The 20,519-nt window shown below is 42.0% G+C and overlaps 1 protein-coding gene across 1 annotated transcript in view; it reads left to right on the top strand.

The window, feature by feature from the left end:
• The window catches only part of SORCS2 (sortilin related VPS10 domain containing receptor 2), a 132,539-nt gene that overhangs the window by 80,395 nt on the left and 31,625 nt on the right, over positions 1–20,519 (top strand). Inside the window, exons 8-15 of the mRNA XM_081206241.1 lie at positions 601–690; positions 2,686–2,865; positions 3,880–4,026; positions 9,557–9,659; positions 15,341–15,417; positions 15,965–16,056; positions 19,645–19,752; positions 20,366–20,486. Coding sequence (XP_081062367.1) covers positions 601–690; positions 2,686–2,865; positions 3,880–4,026; positions 9,557–9,659; positions 15,341–15,417; positions 15,965–16,056; positions 19,645–19,752; positions 20,366–20,486 — 918 coding nt within the window. The remainder of the gene's footprint in view (positions 1–600; positions 691–2,685; positions 2,866–3,879; positions 4,027–9,556; positions 9,660–15,340; positions 15,418–15,964; positions 16,057–19,644; positions 19,753–20,365; positions 20,487–20,519) is intronic.

Below are 20,519 nucleotides of genomic sequence, written 5' to 3'. Positions count from 1 at the left end.
AGGAAAGACACTCTGTGGATGCGACAGCAGCCTCTGGCCCCTCCTCCTCTGCTCCGTGTCCTGAGTCTGCATTGCTTTCTTTGCTCTCACTCAAGCCTGTTGCTTCTGCAGCCTCCAATCCTTCTGCTCCGCTTCATCCTCTGACTTGTCCACCCTCTGGGCTCTAAGCCTTCGTTCTCAGAGCCCTAGTGGGCCTCCCTAGTGGACTCCCCAGCTGGTGCCTCTCACCACGCCTCTTCATCCAGCTAGTCCCTGATATTTGAGGCCTCCTTCAAGTGGAGCAATTCACATTTCAAGTCCCCACTTTTGAAAAGTCACTGCCTCTCTACTCAGCAGGTCAAATTTCATATGGAAAGGAGAATTTGTCTTCAGAGAGTGAGAGTCTCTTTTGAGGCCACCAAGTGAATTCATGGTGGAAGCAAGATTTGAACTGAGAGCTTCTTGATTTGTACCTCTACACTATACCAGCATTATGTTGAGATGCTATATAGTGACATTGAAATTTCTAGTTTTAATCATCAGTAATGAACTTTGTTTCTGTAATAGTTAGAAACTGATGATACCCACTATAAAACGGTACCAACCTTTTCTCTTTCACAGACATCATCAGTAAATCAAACAAACTATTATGTGTCTCACCTTCGGAATGAATTTGTACAGATGAAATTGCCAAAGTATGCATTACCTAAGGTAATTATCCACAAAATTCCTGTCCCTTTTCTTAGCCCAAAGTAGACTTGTTCTGTGCTTTGCTAGATTTCCCCACTAATTATTCTGTGCAAATGTTTAAATACAAGTAGCTAGCTCCCTGGTTGCATTCGTTAGGCACATGTGCGATCATTGACATGTGCTTTGTTTTCATCTCTGGAAGGGGGCAGAATGGGTCAGGGCGGGCTTGTACACACACCCTTCTAAAAATTGTCCATTTTAGAGCCAGTTACCTGTCAAATCTCTGGCCAGCCTCATTAAGATTATCTTTTACTGAGCTGCCTGGATGGACGATACAACAGAGTGAAGACACTTTGTATATGTGGACAACCACAGGTGGAGGACATCTCTCACTATTTACTGTACTGCCTACTATACACTGGACCCCAGAGGCAATTTCTCACCCTACCACCCGTACAGGAAAGATGTCTCTCCCCGGCAGAGAAGATCCTATGACTTCTTAGCAATGTAAACGTTTCAGTGACTCACAAAGTAGCCCTTTTTGCTCTGGCAGCCAAAAAGATCAGAAAGATGACCCTGGACAAAATTAGCATTGAACTGTAAGGGAAACACAGAGATCTAAATAGACACTATTATTTGTGGTGCAGCATCCCTTTACATATATTTATTTTTTATTCAGATTTGTCATGGCCTATGGCTAGTACAAAAGTTATTTACTTACACACCCCATCAAAGCACTCGGTGTGTCAGAACACAACCACCATGCAAACAGGGAGTTGCTTGTAGTTTACTTGCCCCAAACTGATAGTTGTTCCACTTCACCCACAGCCCAACACTGAAATACCCTTATATGAAATTGTGGGAAATGTATCCCCACATTCTCTCTGTGTATAATAGTCCCCTCAGAGCTTGAGGTCTAGATATCTGGAGGATCACCTACTTCAGTATCAACATGTTGTCCATGCTTTGGGATCTTCTTTGGAAGCCCTTCTCCATGGGCCCCCACTTCCTGAGATGAAGTGGATATAATCTGCAAAGAGGGCCTCCTCAGGTTGTTGCCAGATAGCCTGTTTATCAAACATTCACCCTGCAGGGACATTTGACAACATAGACTATACATTGAGCATCCATTATTATTTGTATGTGGATGTGTTAGACAATGTTGTGTCAAGCGAGAGTGAGTGATGTTGATACCTGATAGGTTCCAGAGAGGATGCACTGAACTCAGGAACCTATCATCATCAACAGTGATCATGGGCTTAGCTAAGTCTGCCTTTATCAGTCCTCAGAATTAGATATCATCAGCCATGGCTACAAATTCCGTCTCGGTCCCATACACAACTTTAGACCTCAGACGGGGCATCTGATGTGTGTGGCAACCATCTATTCTACCACTTCAACCCAAAAGAAGTAGATAGAGGACAGGCAGTTGTTGTCCGGAGCATAATTTCTTGGTGCTTGTTTCCTGATGAGAGGGGGTCACTACAGTTTAGGGAACCAGCCTTTCAGAGTATTCACTGCCTATGTTAACTGGTACAAGATCAAACTTCTCCTTCATCAACTTGGATTGCCAGGGGCCCAACCTACTTCTGATTCCCTGCAGCTTCACAAGCACTTCTGCATCACTGATTGATGCATATGATGTTTCTGACAAGTCATTCAGTATCCAACATGGGTAACTTGCTGTATAATCACACAAGCAATCCCAGCTCCCCCTTTGCAGAGGCTGTCATTTCCGTTCTCCTCAGTCCATGTATCTTCCTCAGAGATGTTGCATCTTGTAATCATATGGAAACAACAGAGTCTTATCTATTTTGTATAGCAGATAATGTGCTAGCAGATAAAGCTACATATTCTTTACCCTTCAGTTTTTCTGTTCCAAATAATACATGTGAGATTGGTCTGTGGGGTGAGAATTATAATAGTTTTTTTCTGGCATCTGGCAAGCGTGAGTTGGTTGTAAATGCTGTCCTGTCTGGTATACATTTTATTTTATATTGATCTTTTCCCCTTCAGGATTTACAAATTATCAGCACTGACGAGAGCCACGTGTTTGTGGCTATCCAGGAATGGTATCAGACAGATACTTACAACCTTTACCAGTCTGACCCACAGGGCGTCTCCTACTCCATTGTGCTAGAGAATGTCAGGAGCACCAAGCAGCCTGAGGAGAATGTGCTAATAGATATTCTGGAGGTAAAAGGCTCTTCATTTATTAGGCCCTTGTTTTGCTGACTCTTCTTGTTCCTTGATCCTTGTTCCTTTGAGTACTTTTGAATCAGAACGATTGTTCCTCTTTTTGCTATAATGGAATAGTCATGTTAGTATAAATACACCTTAGCCCTTTTGTGAGGGTGCTGGTTGAACTTGTTGTCTCTGGCCATGTGTGTGAGATGAGAGAGGGGGGGGAGAGAGGGGGGCAGAGAGAGAGAGAGAGAGAGCGCCTTTGGGGGTTCATGGAGCTCCTCCAACCTGCAGAGGGAGGATTGTTCAGTGTGCAGCCTCTATTTGCATTGGCCTCACGCATGGAGTGCCAGACCTGTTTGTGTCTTTCCGCACGATCTTTTCTAGACATCTGAAATCTTATATGTCTGTAACCCAAAGAATCTTAATTACTAAAAAAAATGGGCATTTGTATTACCCCCCCCCTTTCAAAATAAGGGACATGACAAATGCCCCCAAATAGATAAGGGGCCTCCAGGAGGTCAGAATTTGGTATACAACTAGTCTACTTTTGATTACTAGAACTACATATTTCTGAGGTGCATATTTGACTCTCTCAGAATAAGAGGAAATAATTGCCTCCCAAAGTATTTAAGGTATTTGCACATTATTTAAACAGCTAAAATTTAGTGCCCAATATATGCTGAGCACTGTTTAGCCATAGGAGGAAGACAGATCTCTAGACCTATCCTTTGTCCCTATGCTTAGCGGAATATTCAGTCTTACGCACGTGAAATACTTATTCTGCATCTGGTACAGTTACCACATGCCCAGATTGGCCCTTGGATTGGAGGGCATGACCATGGATTTCACATTATTTAATCTAAAAAAACTTTCAGTGATATAAAAATAAATGGTTATGTAGATAAGCAACTGGCATACTCACTTTTTTGTTACTCAGTAGCAAAATACTGCCATTAAATATACGTTAGAGAAGGCTGTGAATACTGCTTATTAACCTTTCTACATTTTGTGTTTGCAATGTAGATTAGGGGAGTCAAAGGAGTGTTTTTGGCTAATCAAAAAATAGATGGAAAAGTTACCACTCTTATAACATTCAACAAAGGCCGTAACTGGGACTATCTTACACCGCCAGCTGTTGATATGAATGGTAAACCAGTTGACTGCAAACCGGTAAGCATCTCCACCCCTAATTTGTAATGGCAAAAATAGTTATAACATATTACAGGTGTTGTGTTTTTTCTCCACCCTAAAATGTTTGTTCAGATTTTCAGGAATTAATCTAAACATTCAGCATAACAATCCAATTTTCCTAGTACCTTTTCAAGCTCCAGATGAAGAATTTCACAGTTTAATGTTCCTCCATGAGACAATTCCCTGCACATAAAATGCTAGAAGGCCAGCCTTGAACTCTTCTCCTGGACGTGCAACTTTTCTAGGCACGGTTACATTCCTCAGCCCCCAGGGATGCCGTCTGAAAGGGACCCAGTACAGCAGGAGCTGCACCTTGTGGTTCTGCTGCATGTTCAGATTGAGTCTCCAGCTCTGGAATTTACCTGGATTTGGAACAAGTTTTGATTGATCAAATATACAAATCTGATTAGAATGAGTGAGAAAATAATTTTCAATATCTTTCAAGCAAAACAGTATTTGTTCTTGCATCATATGACCAGGAAATTTGAATATGAAATTTGGATGTGTCTTTCTTCTATAAGCTCAGCGTCCCTTGAGACTATGCAGTTTTTCTTCTTCTATTGCTGTTTCATAGAATTGATGTAAATAAATAAAATAAAAAACTGGATTCATGCTGTAACATAAAGCAGCAAAAGTTTAAACTCAACAACCCCATTAATTTTGTTTAAATGGCCAGTCACATACAAATTTTCAGGTCCATTGAGAGCTGTGTTAAAATATTATATTAACTTAGATTTCTGAAAGGTAGCAGTCTCAAATAAAAGAAATCAAGATTTATGTGTTCTGAATCAGTAATAATAATAATAATAATAACAACAACAAATTTATTATCTATACCCCTCCCATCTGGCTGGGTTTCCCAGCCACTCTGGGCAGCTCACCATTAGTATTTGTCATTAGGCCAGACTAATTACTACTATTCACTGCTTACATTTGGACCATATGGGATTGAATTGTTTCTACTTCACTAATTTTCATTTAAAACAAAACAAAACTCCAAAGGGCATGATTTGGCATTTGGGACAAAAGGCGGAACTTGATCACTAAACAGAAGGAAGTGGGGGCTGCCGTGACATGGGCTTCAGCACCAGCCTCTCTTGTATAGGAAATGTATTGTAATGATTTTAGAATCATAGGATCATAGAATTGCAGAGTTGGAAGGGACCCAAGGGTCATCTAGTCGAACCCACTGCAATAAAGGAATATCAGCTAAAGCATCCATGACAGATAGCTATCCAACCTCTTGACAGTAGTCCATCTAACTTTCCTCCATCCTTTCATCTTCCTTACAATTCAGAGTAAAGGCACCATAATGCATGTAAATATATGTAATTAATTTGCCATCATTCTTTCTCAGACTTGCCCCTCTGCCTGGAACATGGGAATAATAATACTCATATGGTGGTGATGGTAATTGTAAAGGATAACAGCTCTGAAGCTGCTACACATTTCCCCCTTTGTATCTTAGCCCTATTAGGGCATTATGGTAATCTGGAAATTCCACATGTGAATATTGTTCATGAGGACAAGCACACTATCTGTGACCCCGCCTTGTCCCCCTCCGTTAGTTGAAGAACGACTGTCTGAAGCAGGGAACCTCCTGTATTTTTGTAGGTTCCCTATGCAATTTGAAAACAGGTTCTCCCCCATTACTTGGAGAGCCTACATGAGTAATGTAGCAAGGGGAACATCTGGGAGCATAGGAGTCTCCCCATTTCAGACCATTCATTCATTCATTTACATTTATATCCCACTTTTTTCTCAAAGGAGCTCAAGGCAGCATACATGGCTCTACCCCTCCTTGTTTAATCCCCACAATAATAACTCTGTGAGGCAGGTTAGGCTGACTGGCCAAAAGTCACCCACAGAGCTTCATGGACAAGTCGAGCCCTGGTCCCTTCCAGGTCATAGTCTGACATTCCAACCACAATGCCACACTGGCTCTTCAGTTCATGGAGGTTGATGAGGACGGGGGCGAAGGGCAGAGCTAGTGTGCTGGATCCCACAGGTCCTCTCCTCGCTTATATCACAGAATGCACAAGGAGGACTTTTTTTGCTTTATTTCCCACACTTTTTTCCCTATATGAGGATTGGTTACTGTGTTTTTCTAAACTGTTATGCATTAAGGGATTGTGTTTTGTGCTGTTTTGTGCTGAAGAGATGTCATGGAATACTCGTAAGTATTTTATCTATGGAGTCAGCTGCAGAATGTTTCCATCAGTCTGAGTTGATACAGAACACCAGTTTGTTTGAAAAACAGGTTCACACAGACCTTAGAGCAGGGTTGGAGAACCTGAACTACAGCTGCTGTCATGCCTGATCTTATGGGGCTGTTAGGGCAGCCTCCCCTTCTGTTTTTCCTTTCGGATTTTTTGTACTTGTGTGTACTTTGGGATTATCCTAAATCTGCCACTCTTGGTGCAATTTAGCTACATAAATATAAACACAGGAATTATTAGTACAATCGTACCTCCGCTTACGTATCCCTCTGGATATGTAAACTTTGGGTTGCGAAAACGGCAAACCCAGAAGTGTATACTTCCGGGTTTTGCCGCATGCGCAGAAGCACACCTCTGGTTACAGACTTTTTGGGATACGGCCAGGCCTCCAGAACGGATCCTGTCCGTAACCAGAGGTACCACTGTATATAGATAGAGTTATAATGTTGCAACACTATAGTGCAATATCATTATAACTTAATGTTATAGCACTATAATTTTTAAAAACAATTAGAATGATAGGATTATAGTGCTATAACACTCTTTCACTTTAAGTAACAAGTATAGCTAGAGAAGCATTCTAGCTCTGATTAAAATATTGATTAAGGTAGGCAAATAAAGGGACAATAAAATGCCAGTCACTGCATATATTATAATGAAGGTGTGCTGAACTGTGATGTGTTCATCTGCCCCAAACCTCACTGCCTATTTCAAATCTCATGCTTTAAAAAAAAAAAAGAAGACAGTGTAGTCCTAAGGGCATGTACGTCAATGAGAATTGCACTGTTCTTCCATTCTTCAAAAAAAAGGTGGACTTTCTATGGTCTGAGAAAAGGCAGAAGAAAGGAACAGAATTGGCACAGGAAAAATACTGGGTGCCAATGATTGGATAACACTGTTGTGTGGATGTCCCATAAAAAGTGAGTGACTGAAGCATGGCAATTCCAAAGTTAATGTCTAGTGTGGAAGCACCCAAGAACAGGGGTAGCTGTGTGGAGGACATAGAATAGGAAAACCTGATGAGGTGTCTGACCAGGAGAAAGAGAAACTTGGAGTTAGGGAACCGAGATGGGACTGCTGGAGGACAAGGGGAGAGAGTAGTGAAGTAAAAGCAAGAATCAGAAGGGAAGGAAGGTAGGAAGAAAAGGCAAAAGCGTTGGGGGGGAAAGAGGCAGGTTGCTGAGGAGATACTGGGCCAAGGATAAGAGCAGGAGGGAAATTTATCCTGTCCTTAGGGCAAGGGAGGCTGTATTGCCATTGACAGTAGAGGTGGCGGGGTGTGTGTGTGTGTCTAAATGCTGAACCGGCAGGGAGCGTGAGTCATGCTAAAATGCTTAAGGACCTTAGAATGCAATGCATAGGAAGAAGTAGGAACTTGTGGAAATGGAGGGTCGGGGCAGCATAGGAGCGAAGAAAGAGTGGCAAAAGAGGAGGTTGTTTGAAACTCAGCCTCAAGAGAGCGCAGGTCCAGGAGAGGCTGTGAGCGGCTGTTTTGTGGGTTAGGGAGCCAAAAGGGGGTGAAGTACCCTAAAGCAGCTTCTGACCCCCCCACCTAATTTGCACATTCTGAAACAATCCATTGAAATGCAGTCATCCTTTGACATTCACACTTTTGCAATTGATATTTTGCAATGCCATTCTCCAACCAAGTGGTGTGTAGTATAATAATAATAATAATAATAATAATAATAATTATTATTATTATTATTATTATTATTATTATTATTATTTATTTAAACCCTGCCCATCTGGCTGAGTTCCCCCCAATTGAGTGTTAAAAACAATACAGCATTTAAAACGTATTTACTGGGGGTAAAGTGTGCATATAAATGCATATATTAGTGAAAATAGTGTGTGCACTGTTTTGGGGGGGAAATTGCATACAGATATGTATCTGTTAGAAGAGATTCTCTGATGAATTTTAATGAGAACCTTTTTTAAAAAAGAGTTGTTAAAATCACAGACTGCTGCAGAAATGTGGAGAGCTGAACTTAATGTTGGGAAAATGTGAAACTGAGAAAAAATGAGTTTGACAGATCATATCTGGGCTCATCCACAATTCCTTTTGACCAATTGCTTTCCCCCAGGGAAAACCAGTCTTTAGCTCTCAGCTGGAACAAACTACAAGTTTTCTCCAGATTGATGTTTGCTCCGATTTAGAGTGGGTTTCCCTTGGGAAAGGAGCAGGGCAAAGGGAAAGCTGCTGGGACCCAAACTTTCTAGACACAGGACAATCGGAAGTGTAGCTGACCCCTCTCTTAATACATTTGTGAAGTCCCAGATCTAAGCTTGAAGAGACTCCAGTGAATTACTGAGAGGGTGATTCTTTGGACAGTGATTCTTTGTTGAAAAAAATGCAGAAAGTATTTTTTTGTCAGATCCTCTAATCATCAACTGTGGATCTGTGGAAATGTAATGTTTCTATTACAGATTTTGATTATTATTGCTTTTTATTTCCATTGATGCACCCTTAGGGTGAAGAGCAGGATAGAAATATCAATGATAAATAAATTGTGAATAAGAATAAGCTTAGTTTACAACTGATGACCAAACATTATCATCTTTGGAAAAATGTGTTTGGTTAACCCTTGCATTTTATTTTATTTTATTTTATTTTATTTTATTTTTGAAGCAGAAGGGTGTGAGTAGCAGGGATATCACTTTTGATTTTGCAATGAATCTTCTTTATTTACTTGTAATAATCACAATCACTTCCAAGCCTGGAGGAAGAAATTAGATACAGTAGAAAACCACGGGGTTGTCTGATATATATGGGAGATATGTCTTATTCCAGTGCAGAAAGAAGTATAAATGGAATTACCCTGAACTAGGAGAATTCTCTTTAAAATATATTTCTCAAAGTGACTATGGTGACTATGTAAAACATCCCTGTGACAACACATTTTTGCTGGTTAGTTAGTTGATTGTGTCTTGATGTTTTTTCCTGCTACAATTTCAATCTGATTAAGCAAAGGATGGGTGACTTTTTCAAAGACCACCAAAATCTAACAGTGCTAATGCTCTTAGAGATACAATAGGGTAATATCTCAGTACAGGGTCTGCTTCACTGTGCTGTTGGCATTAATGCACATTACATCAGCACAGGAGCAGTAGTCAAAGCAGAAATAGTAGCTGTACTAATAGTGTGTCTTCATGAAATAATTACCCTTGTCTCTCCAGAGAGAGCTGTCATTACATACCATTTACCCATAGTGTGTGGCTGTTTCAAAAATTAGAGGCATTCCTGCCATTCTGCTAAAAACAAAGACTTTTCTTTGTTATCTTTATAGCCTGATTGCCACCTTCACCTCCATCTCCGCTGGCCAGACAATCCATATGTGTCAGGAATGGTTCATACCAAGGATACAGCACCAGGACTCATAATGGGGGCAGGTAAAAAAAGAGAGTGCACTTTGTGTTTGGTGTTCATTGATCAAAAAGTTACATAATATTATATGACATTTAACCAATTCTCCATTGCATATTATCTATCCATATAAAGCAGTTAACTTACTTCATGTGTGCCTGGTTATTTTCATTGTGCTTGAAGAATAAAGCAGCACAGAAATGACCAAGGATGGGGCTCTCTCCTCCTCTGTCTTGCTTTTACCTTGCTGTAACTGTTGATGCCATCACCCCAGATGCCACACCCTCGGAGGAGAGGAAAATGCAGTGTATCTCATTCTTTTTATTCCTGACAAGGGAAAGAAGCGGCAGTGGCAGCAACAAGCACTTGGTAGGAGGAAGGTGGGAGCCACTGGGTGCTGTGTGGAGTGTTGTGTTCCCCTCTTTCTCCAGGCAAGTTGAGCACCAAGCGCACTGCACCCAGGAGGAGAGAGAGAGCCCAGGGGAAAGCCACATGACGCTGTGCAGTTCACAGACCCACAGCCCTTGCACTCTTGCCCTGAGTGCAGAACATCCAGTGGGAGCAAGAGAAACAATCCCATGAGCAGAAGGGGAGATGGGACAGTGGGGTGAAAGCGGGGGTGGGAGGCAGAAGCTGGGGGTGAAGGACTGAATCTGTCTGTTCCTCCTCTTCCTCTTCACTACTGTAGTTCACGTATGAAATAACTGAAGTTTGAAGACAGACCGAGATATTGTGGAACATAATTAACCAAGTGCATGCAAATGCTTTTTGCCATGATAAATTTATCCATGATAAATTTCTGCTGCCCTAGCTTGGTGTAAGGTGATTCAGCTCCGTCCGAACAAACAACCTGGCTCTTTCCCTTAGTGCTCCACGCCTGGAGTAACTGATTGCAGACACTTTCCCAAGGCCCTGCCACTGTAGTGTTGCTTGCAGGGGGTGAACCAAAAGCGCCATTGATACAACATCAGAATCATCAGAGCCACTGGGAAAAAATATTTGCCTATTCAGTGCACTACCTTTTTCTTGCCCTCTCTCTCAGTTGACTTCATTTCCCTTCAGTGATAGCACATTGCCAAATATTATTGGCTGTGTTCTGTAGTGTAGTGATGTCAACCTGGTCCTGCTTAGCTTGGATCACACATGTGACTAAACCAGGAAAGAGACTGTAGCAACCACCTGGAGAAAAACAGGGAACACCAGCAACGCCAAACAGGATTAAAAATTATATTCTCACGATGGAAGTGTTTTCCACATAATTTTTCCAATCCTCCCTTCCTCTCAGTCAAAAAATTTAAATGAATGAATATTGAATGCAAATCTGTTCATTATTAATTACTTTGAAAGTGACTGAAGCTGCACTGTATGAATTAAAAGGAAAAAAAGAAACAAGTTAGCCTACAATTAAAAAACAAGACACAAAAGGCAAAGCCCTTTTGAGGTCACAGGGAACCCTGGACTTATCTACACTTCCTCTTCTCCTGCTGCTTTCCCCTGGGGAAAACCACTCTTTAGTGTTCAGTTGGAGCAAACAGCACTTCAGGTTTTCCCTGGATTGCCATTTGTTCAGATCTTTTGCTAAAGAGCAGGTATTCCCGTGGAACCACTGGGACCCTTGCTTTCTAGGCACGGATCAAACAGAAGTGTGGATGAGCTCTTTCCCTGATGATGATGATGATGATGATGATGATGATGATAATTTTATTTTTTATTATATACCACCCATCTGACTGGGTTCCCCCAGCCTCTCTGAGCACTGCCTTCAGATGTCTTCTAAAAGTCAGGTAGTTGTTTATTTCCTTGACATCTGATAGGAGGGTGTTCCGCAGAGCACCACATATAGCATTTTAATGCAGAATGAGTATAATCACTTTATACAGCAGGTGAGAGTAATAATCTTTTTGAATGCTCCCTGGACCCAAATTAATTACTTTTCTTTTAAGTAGGAGTATCAAAAGCTAGCATATCAGAAGGCATAGCCCTCTCTTTAATATGCCTGAGTTTGTTCTGTGGGAGCATTCAAAGTCGTCTGGAGCAGTATAGTGCAGAATTCTAGCACCTCATTCTCTCCTCAGATTTTGCACAAAATAATTCTTAGAACCAGTTGAGGCCTTACTTCCGTGTGCAGGGAGATTGGGAACAGACCTTTGGCTCAAGACCTCCCTCACCTGACCTCATGGCACATAGAAGGGAGGTCCTGCAACTGGAGAATATTCCATGCATTTGTGCCCTGGATCTTTCTTTACTTTGCTTCTTGGACTGGCTTTCAGTGTTTTTTTTATGTTCCTGGTCTTACAAAACTTAGAGGCATGTGTGTTATCAAGGCCAGAACACAATAAGTGTAGGACCACTGTCAAAGTGTAGGATGAAGATGCAAGCTCAGCGACTGATCAGAAAACATCAACTTTTGTGTTGATGCTTGTGGTAAATTGTGCAGCCCAGCAAGAGACAACTAGTGGCTTCCTGTTAGTCATATGTATTGTTTTATACCAGTTCGAGGAGCAAACTAGAATTTAAAATGTAGTTCTTACTACTGAAGTGAAATGGGGTGTCTCTCATATCTAGAAAGTTACTTTTGAAGGCGTCGAGAGAGAGAGGCAGCGGCCTATATATACACTGCAAAAAGCCTTCTGTTCTCTGGTAGTCAGAAGAGACAGCCAGAGGCTGTGCAATTAAAGTTCTGGGTCTGACCAATAGGAAGTCACTTTGGAGGAGACAGTCAACATAGGCATCAAGACAGAAGATGAAACAGCAAAAATATATTGAATTGTATTTCAGAAAGTGGATTTTTACAAGCACTGAAAGAAAGTAAACCCCTGTGGAATGAAGTGCTTCATTTCTGAAGTGTGATACCAGCGACACACACTAGTGAGGGGAAAGAATGGCAGAAAACTAAACTGGCCGCATAGGAATCTTCAGAATTATATGAAAACTTACTGTTTGTTTGTATAGACTTACTGTCTATAGAATAAATTTCAAGGAAGTAGACACTGATGTAGCACAAGCTTGCCAGAACAGAATCGGAAAGTAAAGGCAGAGGATGGCTTGTTAGAAACAGGCGGAAGCCAACGCAGTACAGTGGGACCATTGTTCAGCTTAGAAGAAGAGACTCGGGGCAAGCCTGAATTACTGAGACTGCTCAACTTCTGACTTCACAAAGAAGGAAAGTTGTGACATGATATTTAGCCACATTGATCCAAACAATGATGAGGCCAACCAAAAGCATGCTCATGGATACATTGTTAACCCCAAATTAATTCAGATGAGCAGGACCTAGTAAGTGTCCAGGCCGGGTGAGCTTTCCCAGTTTCTTTGCTGTCATAGCAGAACTCCTGGGAAACCAGTTTCCTCCTAGAAGACTGGAGAAAAACTAATTTTGTCCTTGATCTTAATTAGGCTGGGCATTCTTTTCAGAATGAATTAACAGTTAAATCAAATGGGATTCATTCAGTTCAATTTTAATCCGTTCAAAAAGATCACACAGAGTATCAAAAGAATGTGAATGAAAATGGTTCTTGTTACTCACATTTGTATCTATTTGCTCTAAATTGGTACCATTCAGAGTTGGGGGCTTACCTTCAGGAGTGGCAATGGTGGCAGTGAGCTAACCTCAGAGACCCATCCTAATAGCTGCTATTCTCCTTCACCCTTAAGAAATGCTCTGAATTTTACATTGTCTTGGGGCATTCCAGTGAAAAAATGTTGTCTGCTATTTTAAATAACACAGCATCTCTGGGGGGGGGGGGAGATGGGGGAATGGTAACCTCCAGAAGGACCAAAGTAAAACTCTCTTGCCATCTGAAAACTAAAATTAAGGGAAATAATGAAATGAAAGTTCAGTATTTTTTTAAAAGGGCACCTCTGTAAGAAATGAACATCACTTGCATTCGTTGCAAATAGAAAAAGGATGACTAAGGAAATTTCTATTCCTGGAAAGGTCCCAGAGGAAATAACAAAAAAGCTCATTAAACTAGATTAAATATAGCAATTAATAGTGGTGAGTGTGGTTTTATACAAAGTTGCCACACAGCCCAGTCCTAGGCAAGTTTACTCAGTTTAATCAGAATTGCATCCTGCTATGTTCCATAAAAATATTGGGGTGAATTTGTAGAGTGCATTCCAGGATTGGGGTGCTGTGTTTGGGAGGGGCTTAGCATATTTGATAACTAATTCTGGCCGCCCTTTGTCTTCCATGCTGAGCCTGAACACTGTGGCCCTGTTTTCATTCTGCAATTATTTTATTTAACAAAATGTTGATTGAAATGAAACCTCTAAACGATTTACAATAAATATTTTAAAAGTATCAGTAAAACAACAACAACAAAACAGCAACGAAGTGATCAAGGGGGTGGAGCAACTCCCCTATGAAGAAGGGTTGCAGTGCTTGGGACTTTTTAGTTTAGAGAAAGGGCAAGTAAGAGGTGACATGGTACAAGTTTATAAAATTATGCATTGCATAACACTAGAACTCACGGGCATCCAGTGAAGCTGAATGCTGGAAGATTTAGGACAGGTAAAAGAAAGTACTTCCTTGCGTAGGGCATAGTCAGACTTCGGATCTTGCTCCCCCAGAGGCAGTGACAGCCACCAACTTAGATGGCTTTAAAAGAGAATTAGGCTGTCGTGGTCTTGGGCTTCCAGCCACGGCAGAGCTTAGTGGAGGGAGAAGCCAGCCAACCAGCCAAGTCTCAGTGGGGTCCTTGCCTGAAGGCAGAGTCTGTATACAAGGTCCAGTCCAGTCCTAAGGTCAGGAGTATCACATAGTCAGATGGTCTGGGAGTCAAGAAAGCCGAAGGTCCAAGGTCACGAGAAGTAAGAAGCAGCAAGGTCTGGTCAGGAACGATGAATGTCCCCAGCCTCCACAGTAGAGACACAGTCCCTCTCTGTGTTTCCCTTCTTCAGGCTGCTGCTCAGCAGGTGAAGCAGACTCTTGACCCATGGCAGACAAATTCATGGAGGAGGGGGCTATCAATGGCTACTAGCTATGATGGCTATCCACAGTTAACAGTGGGTGGAAACCACTGGAGGAGAGAGGGTAATCCAGCAGGCTATTTTTATGTTCTTATGTTCTCATAAAGTACTTCTCTACACCAGACAGTGTATGGGGTGTAACAGAGAGGAATATGCATATATGTGGAACCAGGCATGCTTAATCAACATAAATGATTAAAATGTGTTGGAAGCCACCCAGTGTCTGGGGCAACCCAGCCAGATGGGCGGGGTATAAATATTATTATTGCTATTGCTATTAAAATGACATATGCAATTTTTTAAGAGGCTCTCATACGAGGAGGGGGAATAGTTAATGCAACTTAGCATTGAGGCTATGCCAAGAAGGGATTACTTTAACATGAGAGAGAATAAGGGCAGCTCTCTGCAGCCAAAGTTGAGCAAGCCCCTGGCAGAGGAAATAAGATATTCTGCTTTGAGACAGAACTTGGACCACTAGTCTTTCCATTTCAGTCATGCAGTTAAATGGTCTGGTAATTGTAAAGTCTTTAAATGTAATTCTTCAGAACTGCCTGACTCATTATTGGGTGTTGGGGTTGCTGTTGGGAACCTGGAAGACACAGACAGCCTTTCACAGCTTTTGTGAGGCTAATGCTCATCATAAGATGAAAGCCCCTTGCTTGTGGGGTAGGTGGGTTCTTGTGTTTTGGAACAAATAACCACGAGTAACCCTTGCCTATTTTGCCTTTGTTCCCAGGCAATCTGGGTGCCCAGCTTGTTGAATATAAAGAAGAAATGTATATAACATCTGACTGTGGCAAAACCTGGAGACAAGTAAGGAAAATGAATCTGTTATGTTGTGTTCGTGTGTAGATTGCTATCTCCATTTCCTTACTGGCTCAGGCGTCTCTTCTCATATTATTGCTGTAGAGCTCCCCTAGTCAGACTAATACTGCTATCCCATCCACTCTTCCTTGGGGGATTGCTTCGGGTAAAGTTGGAATATAAAGTGACCAGTGCAAACATTTGCCTCATGCAATTCACCCTACCTCAATCTGCTCTGAAAGATTGGGAGAGCCTCACAGAGCTGTGAGCTGGGGAACAATAGGGGAGATTGTTCCGAATAGAATGCTTGCTCTGATGGAATAAGCACCATAGACACAGAATTCCACCCCATATATTCAAATATTTCTTATGTATTTAAACAAGTCTAGCACAATATACAGTCAGTTCAAGGAAATGTGTAACCATTTCAGTGTTTTAAGGACTGGTCTACACATTTCATTAATAATTAAATATATAGCATGGGATACTTTAGTAATACATTCCCCACCCCAGCCCAAAGCATGGTCATTTATTGGGTTTCCCCCCTACTTTCTAGGTCTTTGAAGAGGAGCATCACATCTTGTATCTGGATCATGGTGGAGTGATTGTGGCCATCAAAGACACCTCTATTCCACTGAAAATACTCAAGTAATTCTACAGTAAACTTCCATTTTCAGGAACAAGTCTATTCCATTGGTTGATATAAGTTTTTCCCTCCAATAATTTACTAATCTAATATTTGCTCTGCAAAGATGATGGTTTGGTTATATTGATGCAGTAATAAACACCGGACCTCTCTGAATGATACAAAGATCATTCATAGATGGGGCAGGCTTTTTGTTGAGCTTGCTTCCTCTGGGTTATCAGTCTGTTGCAGACAGAGGCAGGAGGCTGACTGGGCAGTGCTTTGATCCCAGTGAAACCTCCTTTAGGTAAGATATGAACTCTACTCACTGAGATGATCATCACACTTTTTGTAGGATATCCAGCCACATGTACAAACATACATGCATGCTGCACAGACCGTATTGTGAAGTTGAGTAACTGAGGGATGGGACATCACCACCATCCTACTCCCCTTCTATAAATATTCATTGTAGGCATGAGGATCACCTGAATAGTGTTACAGTGGGTAGGGGTTAAGACTGTGAAGGACTGTTCCCCAAGTTAAAGCAGCTAAGTCATGTTTCTGTGCAGTGCTTGCTTTGTTTTCTTGTGTTGCTGGCAATATTTCCTTGAGTCATTCAAACTTTTTAAAATTAATTATTCCTTGAGTTATATGTTTGTGTCTGGTGTGGCGTGAGAAAACTTTGTTTCATCCTGGACTGGATTGCCTGGGTCAAGCTGCACAGGAGCTTGGAATAGCACTGGAGGTTTGGATGAGCACTGGAGACTCCTTTGCAGCCCTGTGCTTCTGTATTTAGTGTAGAGCCCTACACCAAGCTTTTGAGTTAGGCAGGATTCCAGAACGTACTAATTCTTCATGAATTCTGTTTTTTAAAGGTGGGGATGATAGAGAATCTGCTGAGAGATACTAGAGAATGCAAGGTCTGAGTACACACTGGGAGCCAAAAGAGACATTGCACTAAATCACTTGCTGCTGCATCATTCAAAAAAACAATAACAGGTGCACAGTGTGATTTTCATCAGAACTGTATCACAATGAAAATCTCTCTCCCCTGTAGCAGTTGTTAGCTCCATGAGGAAAACTCCCTTTCGCCTTAATAGAAGTTTCTCTCTCTGGACTTATCAGCAGCTGTGGAGAGTGATATGTGAGATGGTACAGTTTCTGTCTACACTGTTCAGTTAGCCCCTCTCCCCAAGCCACAGTCCCAATGAAAACGGCTCCCACACCTGCCCTTAATTGATGTTTTTTAAACGGCATACCGTCTAGTTTAGTGTCCTCTCTAGCAAGGCCCTTAAACTGTGGGTGGGGTTCACCCCACCCTCCTGCAGCTTCAGCCAGTGCATAAACCTGGGATTCTCCAGAATACTATAGGACTTGGAAAAATATAGAGCTTATCCACGCTTACCTTTCCTCTGCTCTCTCCAGGCACAGTCCCTGTGAAAATCTGCTCTTTAAAGCTCAATCAGAGCAAACAACAGTCTGCAGAAAACCCGAACTGATGTTTGCTCTGGTTAAGCACTATAGTGTGGGTTTTTGTGGGGAAAGCTTAGAGGCAAGAAAAAACCACATTTGAACATGGAGCTTTTAAATGCGGACCTGTGCCTGGAAAAAACAGAGCAAAAGGTGTGGATAAGCACATATATGAGAAAATTTGCAGACTCTGGACTAATATAAAACCCACCATGTTGGTTTACTGGAGGAGAGGTGCTAACACCAACTTTTAAATTGCAGCTTATAGTGTAATCCTTCCATAGACATCTGTCTAGAGCAGCCTGTATCTCTGTTGTTGACGTCCATGCCTGGCACTCTGAATGGTGTTGTAGGTGTAAGGTAAATTAACAAATGCTAGGGTTTTGGTTATTGGTGATATGAAAGGAGAATACAAGTTGCAAAGGAATTTCTTGGTTGGCTTATGCAACCTGGCTGGCTTAGTGAAGAACAAACCTAACATGACAAAAAGTGTTGATGGGCCATTGAGGAGAGGAATCCTTTAGCCTGCAGGGGTGAGATGTTGATGGGGTGAATGTTTGAGGGGACAGGAAAATGAAGTTTTCAAGCAAGGGGTTGCTGGGAGAGAGAAGGAGGAAGGATTGTGGAGATCCATCTTGGAGAGGGAGGCGAAAGGTTGCCTGCACTGCTGCGGGTCATGCTGTGAGATCTGGACTTCCTCCATGCAGACTGAAGGTGTAAATAGGTGGGGGGAAAACATATTTCTTAAAGCACAACAGTCTCAGCCATGTCTTCTATTTTCCAAAGGAACACAGAGAGAGGGGCAGGCACCTGACTTTTGTAACAATATGGACATCTTCATCATATGTGAAGCTGAACTTCCACAGCAGGTCACCAGAGTAGATGTTATAATGCTGGAAGAAATATTTACAGTGGTGCCTCGCAAGACGAAAAGAATCCGTTCCGCGAGTCTCTTCGTCTTGCGGTTTTTTCGTCTTGTGAAGCAAGCCCATTAGCGGCTTAGCGGATTAGCGCTATTAGCGGATCAGCTGATAAGCGGCTTAGCGGATCAGCTGATAAGCGGCTTAGCGGATCAGCTGATTAGTGGCTTAGCGGATCAGCTGTTAAGCGGCTTAGCGGATCAGCTGATTAGCGGCTTAGCGGATCAGCTGTTAAGCGGCTTAGCGGATCAGCTGATAAGCGGCTTAGCGGCTTAGGATCAGCTGATAAACGGCTTAGTGGCTTGGGAAAGGGGGGGGGACCCCGCAGGAACTCGCAAGACATTTTCGTCTTGCGAAGCAAGCCCATAGGAAATTCGTTTTGCGAAGCACCTCCAAAATGGAAAACCCTTTCGTCTAGCGGGTTTTCCGTCTTGCGAGGCATTCGTCTTGCGGGGCACCACTGTACATGCATGTCTAAGAATCAAGACAGAAGTAAATCACAAACACTTTATTCTAAAACAAGTAGTAACAACCATAGCACAACTGAACACATATTCTTAGGTCTCACTATTCCGTATAGTTGACTCTCATCTCTTTTTATAGGCTGAATCCCTTCAGCTGTCGTGACTCAGAGAGAAACTGCTGTACATACTAAACCACCATAATTTGTCTATGCATGGCAAATTCTGTGTTCTTTCCTCTGAGGTGCTTATCAGTCCTTGATTTACTGGTGCAGTGTGCAAGACATGCTATTCTACAATGGAATGTGAAGATTTTAAGTTTCTAATTTGGAGAACTGATATGGTTGTTTGAGGGAAATGTACTGGTGGAGAGATTTAGCTGACTGGGATAACAACCAAAATAGGCATCCACACATTGTGACCTTCTCCCTTCATTGCTGTCTTCCTCCTCCATGACTTTTAGGGGATGGATTCAGTACATTCAGTCTCAAACCTTTATTGGCATATAGACAAAACTCCAAAAGGTTCAGTACAATAAAATCACTCAGCAAAATCTGCACCTAAGAATTAAAATACTGTTGTATAACATTCACGCATCCTCCTTGCGTACATTCACAACTCAACTACTATGGGCTTTTAAAGTCCTATGGCTTAATTAATTATTTCTAATGGTGGTGATGATCAGTACTTATTTTCAAACCATTCTGTATAAATGAGACCTGCAATAAATAAGAAACAATATTTTTTTCATTTACAGGTTTAGTGTGGATGAAGGCCAAACATGGAGCACTCATAACTTCACCAGTATCTCCGTTTTTGTTGATGGCCTGCTCAGTGAGCCTGGAGATGAGACTTTAGTCATGACGTGAGTAGAATCTACTGCACCAGTACACAAACTGCATGGGGAAAGTTGGAAGTTGCCTTTAGAATACATTCCTTGTTTGTGTGCGCGCGTGTGCTCATGCACACACCTACATGTTACAAGAATCACATCAGCCTCCACAGGCAACACAGATTCTCACTTCTGAAGATCCCCTAGAGATGGGCAGAGAAGGCTGTTGAGGATGACAAGGATACACGCAGGGAAGGGGGAGACCTAGTGACAAGGACTCGTCCACACTTCTGCTTGTCCTCTGCCTAGAATGCATGAGTAAGAGCAGTTTCCCTAAACCCTGATTGCTGTTTGTTCTGATTCAGAGCTAAACCATGGGTTTTCCTGGGTGACATCAGTGGGGCAAACGGAAGTGTGGGTGAGCCCTGATTGTCCCCAGGCACTGTGAAGGGAGGGGTAGGGACACAATTTGTCACTGATACGTAGAATTGTACACAAAATACTGTGACTACTAAGAGTCTGAAAATGCAACGTACGTTTTTACACCCAACAACCAAAATAGAACTTATTGATTGGTGTTACTCTCCTGCATTTTATCCCCTGTTTAACTGGTATCTAATTCTGAAGCTTTTGATCTTTCTCTTAGAATCTTTGGACACATTAGTTTCCGCTCAGATTGGGAGTTAGTGAAGGTAGATTTCCGCCCTTCTTTTCCTCGAGAATGCACCGACGAGGACTATGAATCATGGGACCTGACAAATCTACAGGTATAACCTCAGATAAAATAGTTGCTGCCACAA

This window comes from Podarcis bocagei (genome assembly GCF_964188305.1).
Source record: "Podarcis bocagei genome assembly, chromosome: 8".
Lineage (NCBI taxonomy): Eukaryota > Metazoa > Chordata > Lepidosauria > Squamata > Lacertidae > Podarcis > Podarcis bocagei.
The sequence above is the reverse complement of the archived record's forward strand: the minus strand, read 5'-3'. Positions and strand labels throughout refer to the sequence as shown.